We start from the raw sequence: 12,865 nt of genomic DNA, 5'->3' as shown, positions 1-12,865 counted from the left end.
TGTACTTGAAGTTGTACTTTAAAACATCTTTTGTTATTCACCACATTTCTGTTAGCCCACAGTGCTCTTTTCAATATTCTCAGTAATGGGGATTTATTCTGACCCAAACTTGCTCCTTCCTTTTATTGGTTTGAATGAGGGATGCCTTTTCAAATTATAATTTCTTTGAAACTTCTGGCTGCCTTATAACAGATTCTCACATTCCACAAAAATGTAAAGTGGTTGATTTGGATTTATCATTTTATGGACTCAAAATAAATATGAATATGATGAAACATATGGTGTTAATTTGAAAAGTGTGGTGAAACAGACTTTGGCTTAATGCAAACTAGGATAATGACTGGCTCATGCTGAAGTTATCAAATGATGGTGGTTTGGATTAATGCAACATATGAAGTCACACCTACGATATTTGGGTCATAATGCTACCCTGAATGGTGTTTTAGCTTAGTACAGTACTTCAAATAAATTATGCCAAACTATTATGCTAAGGCTTCAAATGGTTGGTTAGTGTTGGCTTAACATGTGGCATATACCTAAACCCTGCAGTTTGCAAACAGCGTGTAAACCTATCCAATAGTGGTTTATTCACACACCATGATTCCTTATCATGATATGTGAACCAATTAATATGTTTTTAGAAGGGAAAACAATCTAGTTTCCCTACCTGTAGTTACAATAGGAAAGTTCATGACATCTACCATTCAAAGTAAAATAAATGACTATTTTCTGTCCTTTAAAAAAAGCTCTGAATTGAATGCCTGAGCCTTCTTGACTTAGTCAGCCCATTTCAGGCCTGCTACAGCATTGTTTTTCTGTCATCAGGGTAAGGGTAGGGAAGGCAGATAATTATTGATAAGACAGAATGTTGTTTGAGATTGAGAAATAACTTTATCCAGTGGGATTTAAGTGCTATGATAAATTCCAGAGTTTTTATTAGTTGTATTAGTTGTATTAGTGCATATAATATTTTTCATATTCTTACCAAGGAATAAGAACAGACACCTGGTGCAAGCAGATGTTTCATTTTTTAACCTTGGCAATCCATTACTTTCAGTGGGACTGATTTTTTTTAAAAAAAAATTGAAGTCTCCTTTTTTTTCTTTACTTGAGTTTATCAGCAATTAACAATACAACAGAGTATATATGGAGAAACAAAATCCACATAATTTTAATTAGACTACCTTGGAAGTTGGAACCTGGAACTGGGGAGTAGATCATCATTATTTCTTTGCTGTGCAAACAAAATATCTTAATATCAAAGTAAAAATAATCTTCTGTATTATTGTGATATTACCCTTTTTTCAGCCAACTTTTCCATTAAGTTAGGGTTATCTGACTGCAGCAAGTAAGAATACTTGTCAGGCCTGGAAGTCATCTTTTTTGTTGAATCTTCAGGCCTGCCACATTTACTACTGTGGGAAACTGGGAGGCGGGATTGTATGGAGCCAGGGTGATACATAGTCATAATAACATTCCTTTCTCAGAAAGTCAAGGACATCTTGCTCTACACCAGGACGGCTGGAACTGGGAGGCATCTCCAGTTGGGACGGTGCTTTGATTGGACCATTTGATGGACATGTGGGTGTTGGGCAGGGACTTGAACTTTCCTTTGGGTGGGAAAAACCTTTCAGATTCAGGTTTTCCCAGATTTGCCAATATGACATCTCTAACAAAATGCAACTTTGAGGAAACTCAAGCCTCAGTTTTCTTTTGTTGGGGGTGTTATTTGCAACCCTGACAATACTATCAGATAAAGATTAATGTTTCTAGGTGTTGTTTAGATTATTTTAAAAAATAGATCAATTTAAGATCTTATACAAAGGCCTGGATTGTGACCTGGTCCATTTTAATAAAATTTCCATCAAAGAAGACTGAACCACTTTAAAAGACACCAAAATATATACCTATTTTTTTACATTTTTCTCTAGTACATTGATCTTATATTAGAATTCATCATGTTAAGTTTCCTTGGTATTAAGCACCATATTTTTCGTTCCATAAGACGCACCTGACCATAAGACACACCTAGGTTTCGAGGAGGAAAATACAAAAAAAAAATTATGAATATGGAGCACCATCTCATTGTGAATATGGAGAGCCAAATATGGAGCAGCAGTGTAGTGAGGGCAGGAGACGGAGCCTGAAAGAACCACAGATAATTGTCCTCGCATGTGCCAGCTCTGCCTATTGACTCCTGCACTGCGGAAAAGAGACAGAAGAGGCGGGGTTCAGCACTGTAAAAGGACCCCGCCACTGTGACCTGGCTGCTATTCACCATATTTGCTCCATAAGACGCACAGACATTTCCACCCACTTTTATGGGAAAAAATAGTACTTAAATGAGTTTTCTCTAATTTTGGCCAACATTGATTCCAATGCTCTTTATGTCAGTCATAAAATTAAAAGTAAAGGGACTTCTATATTTGATTCCCATGTTGCTTTTAACTGATTCAAAAAGTTTGTCCTCTCTTCCAATAGAATTATTTATTTATTTAGCAAATTTATATAACTGCTCAACTCACACATTGGTGACTCCGAGCAGCTTACAGCATTTTTAAAAATTTAAAAATCCATCCTATAATAAAACTGTTTAAAAAAGCTTTACTCCCCCTTCTTGTGATCAGCTTTATTTCCATTTGTAATCCCCAGGCCCGCTGACAAAGCTACATTTTTAGATCATTTTGGAAAAGCAAAAGGGTGGGGATTAACCACACCTCAGGGGGAATGATATTCCATAAAGAAGAGGGACCACCACCAAGAAGGTCCTTTTTCATGGTCCCACCAGATATTTGTTTTGGATGCTTCTGAATTGAAATGATTAGCCAGCTATAATCTGTTGTCCAGGGGCTGCCTGAAAATTCTTTGGGGGAAACTCCTTTCATGTCCCTCTCCATCATGTCCCAACAGATGACAGTCCCTAATCGATCCACAACACGTCCTGCCTTTTCACTCTGGCGGGCCAGTTAGATGCAATAGGGGACAGGTGGTCCTTTAAATAACCCAGCCCCAAGCCATGTAGGGCTTTAAAGGTAATAACCAGTACCTTCAATTGTACCCCAAATCAGATTGGCAGCCACTGTAGCTCCCACAGAAGAGATGATATGCACAAATCTAGACTTGCACAAAACTGTTCAGGCCACTGCATTCTGAACTAGCTAAAGTTTCTGAATACTGAAGGGCAGCCTCATGTCGAGTGCATCAGAATAGTCCAGAAGGGAGGTGACAGGGCATGGGTGACTCTGAGAAGGGCACGTTGGTGCAGGAATGGGTGTAACTGCACACAACCTGAAGTTTACAAACTGGCTGCCACTACCCCCTGTTCCTTTAGCAGGAATTGCAAGTCTAGGAGAACCTCCTGATTGCCACACCAGGTCAGTCTGAGGTAATGCAACCCCATCCATGACCAAAGGTGATATTTCTCTAGGAACCAAAGAATCAATAACCTAGAGGTGTTCTGTCCATGCAGTTTTCTTGGCAATATTTCAAAAGTGATTTGCCATTGTCTCCTTCCTAGAATTCAGAGAGAGGGACTGGTTCAAGGTCCTATCCAGATGGCTTTGTTCCCATGGCAAAGCTAGACTCAACGGTATCCTGATTTCTAGCCTGTGCTTTAATTACCAGACCAAACCGGCACTCTATTTTTATGATTAACATCATAATAAGATTTAATATTTGGAATTCTGAGGCTTCCTTGGTTAATATGCAGCTGATGGAAACTCCCAAAATATCTGTGACGTGTTGTTCCCTATCCCTGCTCATACCCTTTAGAGGTAATCCTTGACTTATGACCACAATTGACCACAATTGAGCTCAAAATTTCTGTTGCTAAATGAAACATTGGTTAAGTGGATTTTGCCTCACTTTACGACCTTTCATGCCACAAGTGAATCACTGCAGTTATTAAGTTAGTAACATGATTGGCTCAGTGGCTAAGACGCTGAGCTTGTCGATCGAAAGGTCGGCAGTTCAGCAGTTCGAATCTCTACTGCCGCATAAAGGGGTGAGCTCCTGTTAGTTGTTCCAGCTTCTGCCAACCTAGCAGTTCAAAAGCACGTAAAAAATGCAAGTAGAAAAATAGGGACCACTTTTGGTGGGAAGGTAACAGCGTTCAGTGCGCTTTTGGCATTTAGTCATGCCGGCCACATGACCACAGAGACGTCTTCGGACAGTGCTGGCTCTTTGCCTTTGAAACAGAGCTGAGCACCGCCCCCTAGAGTCAGGAACAACTAGCACATATGTGCGAGGGGAACCTTTACCTTTACCTTTAACATGATTGTTAAGGGAATCTGGCTTCCCCATTGACTTTGTCAGAAAGTTGTAAAAGGTGATCACATGACCCTGGGACATTGCAAGCGTCATAAATATGAGTCAGTAGCCAAGCATCTGAACTTTGATTACTTGACTATGGGAATGGTGAAATGTTCATAAGTGTGAAAAACGGTCAGAAGGCACTTTTTTCAGTTTTTTGTCGTCGTAATTTTAAACAGTCACGAAATGAACAGTTGTAAGTGGAGGACTACCTATAGACCAATGCCCTTTCCGTTTTCAATTTATTAAGTTTACATCCTGTATTTTAATTAAAAATAATATTCTGCACTGTAAACTTCAGGTATAATTCTTGCGTGTCACTAAATTTCTTCAGATTGGCTTTTTAGGTATTATTTTATGGCCCACAGCATTTTCTTTTCTAAAGTTGCCTCATTACTCCAGTTGCCTATACCCAGTCAGCAAGGCAGTGCCGTGCAATTAGGTTTCTTTTCCTAGAGCAGAACAACATATGTTGTGCCTGAGCAGGCGCCATTGCATGTGGCCGTACCTGAACTTCTCTCGGTACACAGCATAAAATGAAAACTTCAATAATAAAAGACAATCTAGATGAGTTTTCCTGTCTTTGGTTAAGCACATTAGGTACAGCCTCACAAAAACGAAATGAAAAAGAAGAGGATAGAGATTTTTTTTTTCTGCAGGATCCAATCTGAATTGGTTACTGGGACCAGACCACATCTGCATCCAACTCAGAGTGGATCCTAATTCCAACATTATTCTAGGACCCGTATGTTTTGTCTGGACTATTATAAAGCTATAGGAGCAATATCAGGATAATCTAGCATATTTAAAATAATATTCAGAGTAACTTTACTTTTATAACTGTTTTGTTTATTTCTCTGTACGTTCTTCCATACATAAATAGCACTCCAGTGAAAATTAAAATTACTTAATACCCATTTAAGTAAGTACAAGAGATTTTACTGTGGGGAGAGCCAGTTGGATGTTCATAGCAACAGAAAATATTAAATTCTCGAAATATATTACAGTATTGATAAGATCCATTCCAGAATTCCTGAGCCAGTTTTTTAAGATATTCAGGTCTCTTCGTCAATCTAAAGTTAAGCAAGGTATAGCCAAAGGGAAGAAGAGAAGTGAGGAAAGATTTGACAGCGGTCATAAAGTCTTTATATTGCCAGATTCGTGCATTACGTAGGAAGAGGCATCAACTTTATATTGAATCATATCCTGAACTTTCAAGAAATTATTTGGCTTTTTCCCACACCTTTTCAGGTTGCTCATGAAGACAAACTCTCTGTGTGCAGCAAATTATGCTATGGCATTGGAGGGGCTCCAAATCAGGTTGCGAGCAGTGCCACCTCATTCTTTCTGCAAATCTACCTCTTGGATATTGCTCAGGTAAGCATTTTCGGAAGCCTAAACAACCTCAGATTCCAAGTTTAAGCTTGAGATTTAGTTATTTAAGAAAAAAATTACAGTATATGGCTGCCCAACTCACTCTCAGTGGCTCCTGGTGACTTACAAAGATATTGCCATGGTAGGTCATGTCATGTGTGATTACTTAACATTTAATTCAGTTTATTCAGTTTTTCTCTGGATTCCATACTCAGAGAAGAAAAGCCATGGAAAGCAATTAAGATATGAATGGTTAGTTTATATTATTAACCAAATTTTTTTCCAGAATTTGTTTCGCCCTGCTTCCCATAACGAGCTGATTGATTATTATAAAGGTGAACTTTTGATTCATATAAACTATTTTATTTATTTATATCCCACGTTTCTTATTTTATAAATAACTCAAAATGGCAAACATAGCTAATACTCCTTTTTCCTCCTATTTTCTGCACAACAACAACAACCCTGTGATATAACTTTAGCTGAGAGAGAGTGACTGGCCCAAAGTCACCCAGCCAGTTTTCATACCTAATGTGGAACTAGAACTCACTGTCTTCTGGATTATAGAATAGAGTAGAGTAGAGTAGAGTAGAGTAGAGTAGAGTAGAGTAGAGTAGAGTAGAATTGAATTGAATTGAATTGAATTGAATTGAATTGAATTCTTTATTGGCCAAGTGTGATTGGACACACAAGGAATTTGTCTTAGGTGTATATGCTCTCAGTGTACATAAGGAGAATAAAATACATTTATCAAGAATAAAAAGATACAACACTAAGTGATAGTCAAGGTTACTAATAAGCTATCAAATCGTACTAGGAAACAAATTAAAACAATATAAATTGAAAGATACAAGCAACATGGTTATAGTAATAAGTGGAAAGAGACAGATACTAGTAAGGAAGAGAAGAATAATAGTAATACGGTCTTAGTAAATTATTTGACAGTGTTGAGGGAATTAGTTGTTAAGCAGAGTGATGGCATTCGGGAAAAAACTGCCCTTGTGTCTAGTTGTTCTGGTGTGCAGTGCCCTATAGTGTCGTTTTGAGGGTAGAAGTTGAAGCAATTTATGTCCAGGATGTGAGGGGTCTGTAGATATTTTCTAGGCCAGCATCTTAACACCTAGGCCAGTGTTTCTCAACCTTGGAAGCTTGAAGATGGGTGGACTTCAACTCCCAGAATCCCCCAGCCAGAGCTACTGGCTGGGGGATTCTGGGAATTGAAGTTCACCCATCTTCAAGCTACCAAGGTTGAGAAACACTGACCTAGACCAAATTATCCTCTGAATGTTCTCTCCATTTATCTTTCCCCATCATTTAGAGAGCAGAGGGAGGTTTACTCTCTTGATATAATAAAGGAAAGTCTCCTTTGAATCATCTTTCACTGTCAGTGACTTCATGGAGCAATCATGTAATTTTCATGCCAACAATATTGAAGTGATTTCTGTTGTATTTTTCTGTAACGTTCGTCCAATATTTTGAAAAACTACCTCCAAAATCTGTGGGGTGTGGATTATATGACACCACACACACACACACAAAAATCAAATGAAAGTTGTTTATGGAGCACAATTCAAGGTTTGCTGTCCTATTTCACAGACAATAAAAACGATAACTATTTTTGATAGTTAGAATGGGGCATGGTACGGTATTTATTTTAAAATGTGGAGCAAATTCCAGATGAATAAAATTACCGGTATTTCAGATCAACAAAGTTTCTCATAGAACATCGTAGTCAAAAATGACCATGCTTTATACAAAATATTGTGATTTGAGCAAGTTATTTAGCACTGTCAGCTTCTTTTGATAAGTATGTTGGACTTCAGATAACTGCCGCTTGTTTTTTCAGATCCCACCATTCCAGGCCTCCTTGGTGCAGGTCCTTGGCAGAGCATGCGGAGCAGCTGCAGATCCTCTTGCAGGCTTTTTTATTAATCAGAGCAAAACAACCAGATTTGGGCAACTCATGCCTTGGTAAGCAAACTGATATATTTTCTTCTTTATTGAAAGCTTAGCCTTAGAAAGTTTTTTTTAATGCATTCATTCACTTGCATAGTCTCCAATCCAGGTACATGTTTTTGAATCTATTTGGCCTGGTTCATAGACCACACTAAAACTACATTGGCTGCTTCATCTAAAACACTAAGAATAAATCATGATTTAGAAATGACTATAACTTTTGACTAACATGTAAGCTAAAATCAAATGTATTCAGATTTTAGTCTGCAGGTAAGGTGTATAAATTAATTTGCTGATTTTTAAAGTTCCGATTTTTTAATCATAAGAGATTTGTTAGTATTAAAAATATGTTAAGTTATATGCAAAATGTTTATAAAGGAATCAGATCGGGAAATCTGAACCTATGATAGATAGAGGAATAGGGTTTTTTCCCCCTTAAATTCCAATTCAAAAATATAAATTAGAAATCTAATCCAAAATTTTCTTTAATCATTTAGAAAAGGCAAAATAGATGACAAATCTTTCCAGACCTTATTTCTCAAGAAACTGAACATTTCTTAGATTATGAGATTATGTGATTGATTGATTGATTGATCATGTGCTGTCAAGTTGATCTCAACTCCAAGTAATCACATAGATTGATATTCTGCCTGAAAATAAGTTCCTTACTTGATCTTCCAGGTTTTTCAATGATGCATCCATCACTACTATAGCTAAATCAATTCACATTGCTGCTCATCATCTTCTCTTTCCTTCTATCTGTCCCAGCATTACAGCCTTCTCTATAGAGCTAGATCATCCAAAGTAGGGTAATTTGAATCTGGTGAGAATTTTGGATTTGGATAAACCTATTTGTTTATTTTCTAGATTGTCCAGAATATTCTCTGAAGTTTTCTCCAATAGGAAGTTTCAAAAACATCAATATTTTCTTTAACAGGCTTCTTTAAAGTCTAGCTTTCATTTCCTCAGGTGTCATAGGGAACACTACTGCCTGCACTCTTCTGCTCTTTGTAGGTGTAGTCATATAAGAGTGTCTGAATATCTTTTGAAGGCCTTTATGACAGCTGTACCAAGTGTTTGATGTATTTCAGGACAGCTCCTTCTTTTACTCTAGATCAGATGTGTTTAACACGCTGCCCGCAGACCGGATTGGCCTGCGACAGGCTGCAGAGTTGGCCTGCGAGGCCATCCTGGAGATGGCAAGGGAGAAGTCCACACCCACCCCTGCACCCCAAGGGCAAACAAACTCCTGATGCAGCCCGTGACGGGATTGAGTTTGATATCCCTGCTCTAGATGGTTGCTCCTCAAATGCAGAAACTGTCCAACCTTTCAGTACCTTCACTATAATTTCTAAGACTGTTTTTTGTAGCTCTCACCATTAACAAATGTTCTGGGATTCCCATTTTCCTAAGCATATTCTATCATTGAATGCTATTGATTCAGTCCAAGGCCTTTCTATAATCAATGGAGCACATATTGGCTTTTTTGGCTTTCTTAAGCTATCTGGCATGCATCAGAGATAATGTTTTCTTCAGCCTTTCTTAAAGCCAGCCTGAGCATCTGACATCTCTTTGTAATAAAGTCAGTGTCAAACTAAGCATTATTTTATTATCATGTGAAATTAAAGACATAGCATGATAGTTTTTATGGTCTCCTAAGTCTCTTCTTTTTGTTTTTGTATTGGAATGTAGATTCCAATACATGATTCTTCCAATCAGTTAATCACAGTGTCATGTGGAGTAGTTTGCTTAGAAACATTACTATTGCTTCTTCTGTTGCATGCCATATTTCTATAGAATAGAATAGAATAGAATAGAATAGAATAGAATAGAATAGAATAGAATAGAATAGAATAGAATAGAATAGAATTTGGAATGGAATTTGGAATGGAATTAGAGTAGAGTAGAGTAGAGTAGAGTAGAGTAGTGGACGCGGTGGCTCAGGGGACGCGGTGGCTCAGTGGCTAAGACTCTGAGCTTGTCGATCGAAAGGTCGACAGTTCAGTGGTTCAAATCCCTAGTGCCATGTAACAGGGTGAGCTCCTGTTACTTGTTCCAGCTTCTGCCAACCTAGAAGTTCGAAAGTACGTAAAAAAAAATGCAAGTAGAAAAATAGGGACCACCTTTGGTGGGAAGGTAACAGCATTCCATGCGCCTTTGGCGTTTAGTCATGCTGGCCACATGATCACGGAAATGTCTTCAGCGCTGGCTCTTCAGCTTTGAAACAGAGATGAGCATTGCCCCCTAGATTCGGGAACGACTAGCACATATGTGCGAGGGGAACCTTTATCTTTACCTAGAGTAGAGTAGAACAGAGCAAAACAGAACAGAACACAGGGAATTTGCCTCGTTTGGTTATTTTCAGATAAATAGCACTTTCATTTTCTGTTCATTGATTAATTTATATTTCTATTCATATTCCAATCTCCTAGTATGGATGAAATTAGACTCCTTTCCTCTTCAAATAACCTCTATATGTTTGTAGTTTAGGCTAAAATACAAGGATCTTATAACAAACGAACTAATGGTAAACATTCTTCTTGTTACAAAAAGAAGCCAACCCACGATGTTTGTTGTTCTGTTCCACTAAGACTCTATTCTACAAATGATAATCTACACTAGGAAGAGGGAAAGTGCTACACAGCTAGATATTAGCATTATTGTGGTTGACTGTTGTCTTATCAGCCTTCTGCAGTGTACAGTAGATTATTGTACAATTCCTTTTTTTCTCAGAAGAAACTATATTAAATGATGACTTTACAATTTTTTTCTTTCAAATAGATTGTTGTCCTCAAGACAATTAGAATTTAAAAATAAATTTATTTTGTAATAGCCTTAGCGGGCGGCATTACATAGCTGACCTTGCCTGATCTTAAAGATTTGATCCAGGTTAATACCTAGATGGAAAACAGCCCGATAGATGTAAAATCTGCCTGCTAATCTGAATAGTTAAAAACATTGCAAAAGAAAGCAATTGCAAGACACCTTCCCTAAGTCACTAAGAATTGAGTTATACTTGAGGGCATCTGTATTTTTTTAGTAGACCTATCAGCCAAAGCCCAATGTCTTATTTCCACACACACACAAAAGCCAACAGAATCTTATTGTACCATAAGATTAGTACATTTATATTTATTCCAGTACAAGATTCCTTAAGCTATTATCCATTTTATCAGGTGGACAGAGCATTATTCTATAATTAATTAATTAATTAATTTTGCACTTCTTAATCACCCATCTCCCAGGGATGTCCCTCCTTATATGTCTTTAGTTGATTTTCAGAATTTTAGATACAACGGAGCTGTTTTAGAAAATAATAGGGTGGGCTGCTGAACATAATAATGGAAGAATGCACCTAGATTGACTCTAAATGGTCTCTTTAATCTGTACAAGTAGTCCTCGACCTACAACAGTTCATTTAGTGACCGTTCAAAGTTACCACAGCACTGAAAAATGTGACTTATGACCATTTTTCATAGTTACGGCCTTTGTAAATATAAATATAAATCAAATTAAATTAAATTGTAGCATCCCCATGATCGTGTTGTCAAAATTCAGATGCTTGGCAACTGGTTCATATTGATGACCTTTGCTGTGTCCCAAGGTCATGTGTGAACATTTTTTGTGACCTTCTGACAATCAGAAGTCAATGGGGAAGCCAAATTTATTTTATTTTATTTATTTATTTATTTATTTATTTATTTATTTATTTATTTATTTATTTATTTATTTATTTATTTATTTATTTATTTATTTATTTATTTAATTTTTATATCGCCCTTCTCCCGAAGAACTCAGTGCGGTGTACAGCCAAGATTAAAAAACCAACAATATAAAAGTTAAAAACAATTTAAAATTATTAAATAGTTTGGCCAATAATCTAAAATAAAATAAGCCATTAAAATAATATTTTAGGCCACCCCTGCTTGATGGAATAATAGTGTTTTAAGGGCGCGGCGAAAGGTACAAAGGTTGGGAATCTGACAAATCTCCGGGGGCAGCTGGTTCCAGAGGGCAGGTGCCCACACAGAGAAGGCTCTCCCCCGGGGATCACCAGTCGACACTGTCTAACCGACGGCACCCTAAGGAGACTCTCTCTGTGGGAGCGTACTGGTCGATGGGAGGCAATCGGAGGCAGAAGGCGGTTTCATAAGTTTACCTAACAATCAGGTTTCTATCTTATCAACTGCAGTGATTCACTTAACAACTGTGGCAAGAAAAGTCATAAAATGGGACAAGACTCACTTAACCAATGTCTCACTTAACAACAGAAATTTTGGGCTCAATTGTGGTCGTAAGTGGAGGACTATCTATACTTACCAACCTTTAGAGTCATCCTTATAGATTCTGTCCTCACAACCCTCAGCAGAACCCTGGTTATGTTGGCCTTCTCCTCCACCTCCTCACTGACCCATGGAAGTACCTGCCACTTTGTTGGGAGACTGGGAAATAGTGAGTTACAGACCACAACTCACTGTACCTCCCCACTCTGGGGAGTCTCCAAAGCCCCCTGTCCAGTGGTGAAATTCAATTATTTTTCCTACCAGTTCTGTGAATGTGGTGTGGCGTGGCTTGGTGGGCGTGGCATGGCATGGCTTGGTGGTCATGGTGTGGCTTGGTGGGCATGGCGGGGGAAGGATACTGCAAAATCTCCATTTCCACCCCACTCCAAGGGAAGGATATTGCAAAATCTCCATTCCTACCCCACTCTGGGGCCAGCCAGAGGTGGTATTTGCCAGCTCTCCAAACTGCTCACAATTTCCGCTACCGGTTCTCCAGAACCTGTCAGAACCTGCTGGATTTTACCCCTGCCCCTGTCTCTCCAGTAAGGAAGAGAGCTTATCCATTAACTGTTGGCACATCTCTGCCCACGCTACCACATTAAGTTATCCAAGTTGTTCCCTTGTCTTTCCCTCGCCACCCACAGCTATTAAGAGATTTCAGTTTTCAGCATTGGTACCAAAGCAGTCAATCACGGTCAGCTGTTGGGCCTTGCCGCCAGCTGATTGGATACAGTGGCCAGAGGGAAGTCAGAAAAAGAGTGGAGATAAGGCCCTCCCACTTCCTGCCACACAACCTATGGGTTTCTGGGAAGCATAGCCTGAAACTATGATCCTGTGACTGTGTCCAACTGTAGCGACCCTGCACTGGCCACAGCTTTGCAAATACAACTTGGTGTGAAAATCCTTGAAATTTCAATCACAGAAAAGTAATGGGTCCTGAA

General features: G+C 38.4%; 1 protein-coding gene across 1 annotated transcript in view; it reads left to right on the top strand.

Annotated features, from left to right (window-relative positions):
* MFSD2B (MFSD2 lysolipid transporter B, sphingolipid) overlaps positions 1-12,865 on the top strand; it is a 35,262-nt gene that overhangs the window by 2,462 nt on the left and 19,935 nt on the right. Inside the window, exons 2-3 of the mRNA XM_034432202.3 lie at positions 5,563-5,688; positions 7,532-7,656. Of these exons, the coding sequence (XP_034288093.2) occupies positions 5,563-5,688; positions 7,532-7,656 (251 nt within the window). The remainder of the gene's footprint in view (positions 1-5,562; positions 5,689-7,531; positions 7,657-12,865) is intronic.

The sequence above is a fragment of the Pantherophis guttatus genome, chromosome 1 (assembly GCF_059756535.1).
Source record: "Pantherophis guttatus breed Tessera chromosome 1, ASM5975653v1, whole genome shotgun sequence".
Lineage (NCBI taxonomy): Eukaryota > Metazoa > Chordata > Lepidosauria > Squamata > Colubridae > Pantherophis > Pantherophis guttatus.
The sequence above is the reverse complement of the archived record's forward strand: the minus strand, read 5'-3'. Positions and strand labels throughout refer to the sequence as shown.